At 40.6% G+C, this 2,912-nt stretch overlaps 1 protein-coding gene across 1 annotated transcript; it reads right to left on the bottom strand.

Moving 5' to 3' along the window:
- Positions 481-2,870, bottom strand: LOC104699167 (formin-like protein 3; the record flags this gene model as incomplete). Its single annotated transcript, XM_010414501.2, is given in 4 exon segments — positions 481-782; positions 874-1,245; positions 1,338-1,450; positions 2,245-2,870. Coding segments are annotated over 4 exon segments (1,040 nt in total), but the record flags the coding sequence as incomplete, so codon positions are not given.

The following is a 2,912-nucleotide window of genomic DNA, read 5'->3' as shown; positions in this document are numbered from 1 at the left end:
CTGTTTCAGATTTTGAGATATTTTTTAGTTGAGTTGAGTGAAATCAACAACAAATCCATATGGATGCAGATATTGAGAAGAGAGAGAGAAGACTTACATGGAGTTGGAGCAGGTGAGGGAGTTTGTTCTCTGGTTGGTTGTGATTCTGGGCTGCTTTTTGATGGAGGTGGGATATGAGTAAATACAACGTGGGGAAGTGGACTAGATACTGGGATGGCATGATGACGTGGCGGGGTAGGGTTTGGTGCTGGTGGGTGTGCGTGTGGGTGTGGCTGAGACCGGTGTGGTGCAGGCGTTGGTGGTGCGGTATGATGTTTCAGAGCATAGTTTCCTTTTGGTCTCCTCTGCTCATAAGGGCAAGGCGGCTTTCCCGGGGGTAAAGGTGAGTGTTTGTGTTTGGTTGGTGCTGATGCAGGTGCAAGGCCTTTAGTTGGAGGTGAAGGTTCTGGAGCAAGTTCATGATGGTGGTGATGATGATGATGATGATGATGATGGGGATGAGGATGATGATGGTGGTGTTCGTGGGTTTCAGGCTGAGGGGAAGGGGAAGGGGATAATGATGTGGCAGGTGAGTGTGGTAAGATCGAGGAAAGACGGACTTGCTTAACTTTACCAAATACGGTGTGGTTTAGGCCGAGATTTTTGGAATGGGAGCCAGTGATTGTTTGAGCAAGTTGCTTCAACCTCGAAGAAGAACCAAATGTGAGCAGAACAGAAGAATGAACTATTGTAGGAGGCGCCACTGTTGAACCTCTGGAATTTGACAAGGTTATGTACAAGTTCTGCAATTTAAAAAGGAGAGGATGGATTTTAAGATTTCAATTCATTAGCAATAAGACAGATATTGATATTGTAAAATTAGAACTGTCATACCTCGTAGGGAGCCAGATTAATACCCTTCTTCAGCTGGCTAGTGAGTTCCTCAAAGTTTGTTTGAATTTGGTAAATCGAAAAGTTCAATGTGAAGTTAAAGAGAAGTTGCGCTTTCTGCAGAGGAAATATAGGCTGGGGAGGGATCACAGTGATACCTCCAGGGAATTTAAGCACTTCGAAAAAGAATGGTTCCCCGAACAAGGATTCAGTCAGGCGGAAAGACAACTGCTTTTGAACAAGAGTTTCAAAAGCTGCCTTGATCAGACTCTCAATTTCGGCAGGTATCTTAGAATGCTCCTTCTCGGGATCAATGGCAAAAACAACCATTGTTCTGTTAAGATCGCCTAAGCGTTCAAGTGCTAATACCACAACCTGTGTCAAGAAAGTTGACAGTAAGTTACAGAATGATGAACATGGAAATTATGAAATCCATGCAAAGTGAGATAAGGATGGTGAGTAGTTACTTTGGTCATGGGAAAGCTTATTTCATCGGTGATATCGTTCTCAAGCTGCAACAAATTGTCTTCCATGAATGAAACTGGTTTTCCAACATCAAAACTCGCCACTATTTGGTGATCTGCACAAGAAACAAACACCAAAAAAGCAACATTATTGTTCCGTCACGAAACAATTTCCATAATCCAAGCAAAAAAATCCTTGGCTGCCCAATCAAGTGGCAACAACAAGATAAGATTTCGAAACCAAACCAGAATCACTGGAAACCGCAGCTACCACACACAAAAAACTATGCACCAACTAGGCCAAGTTTCTAAATTGATTCTACCAACTAGCTTTGAGAGAATATTATATGTATAGTAACAAAACGGGAAATGGAGAAAAAAAAAAAAGATTATGGTGAACATACTAAGCATAAATGGAAAACAGATCATTGCATAGAAGAAATACAAAATCATGCTAAAGCAAGCTACAGTTGAATAAAAACATTCTGAAACATTTTTAGAAACGTTACCTTTCAGTTTCAGGTAGTCTTGAATCAATAAGGAAAAAAGATATCCAAATTGAAATCCACAGGTTTTTTTTTTTTTTTACATCAGAATTGATATAAAGAAAAGGCTTAAAATAGCAGTTTCTCTAAGTCCAAGTCAATTGAAAGTCCTACATCATCTTCCTCAAAGAATTGAAAGCAAATCCATTAAAAATATAAAGCAGAGGTTTATTCTTCTCTAAGCTTTGTGACAGCTCATTCAGTTAGTTTCTGCGCTACTACATATCTTCCCCATGTGAAATTCCAGAAAGAAAAAAAAACACCAACGAATCAGAAACCCTAGATCTGAACCACAAATCATATCAAAGCCAGATTTGGGTGAGCCTTGACGGAATCATGAATAGAAAAATCGAGGATTAAATTACCTTTAAACCGTGGATCGAGATCTAGATCACCTCGATCTGCTAAACCGAGGAATGGAGGTAACCAAAACAAGGCGGAGAGAAACACAGCAGCGGAGAAAGCAAGAATCAAAACGCATCTGAGACTAAAGTAGCTAGAGATCCGAACGCAGCAGCAACAACATCTGTTTTTTCCTCCTCCCCCGTTATTATTCCTAGCCGTAGCAGCTCCGTCGCTCACTGGAAGATTCTGCTCTTCGTCAGTATTCTTCCCCATAACAACAATAATACATAGACAGCAGCGAAACAAACAGATTCATTCACGGGAAAACTCCAAATCCAAAATCAAAGTTGTTCCGATCGGTTCCAGATTCTGCCGCTGCCATCAAAGGGGGCAAAGGCTATTATCTCCTCTCCCACCCAACCAGAATAGGATAAATCAGAAGAACAAATTCGATGATGCTCCAAAAGCAAGCAACAGAAACGGTTTCAAGTGGGAATGGAAAGAAAAATGTAGGGATGAGGGGAGACGGAGAGACGAAGGGAAGAGAAAGGAGTGAAGTAGCTTTCTCTGCAAATATGACAATAAGTCTCTTTTTTTATTTTTTTCTTTTGTGGGAGAAGGAAGAGTAAAATATGTATTTGTGCTGGGGAGCTTTGCTTTTATCTTTTTTTTTTTTTTTTTTTTTTTT

Source organism: Camelina sativa, chromosome 6 (genome assembly GCF_000633955.1).
Source record: "Camelina sativa cultivar DH55 chromosome 6, Cs, whole genome shotgun sequence".
NCBI classification, from domain to species: Eukaryota; Viridiplantae; Streptophyta; class Magnoliopsida; order Brassicales; family Brassicaceae; genus Camelina; species Camelina sativa.
The sequence above is the reverse complement of the archived record's forward strand: the minus strand, read 5'-3'. Positions and strand labels throughout refer to the sequence as shown.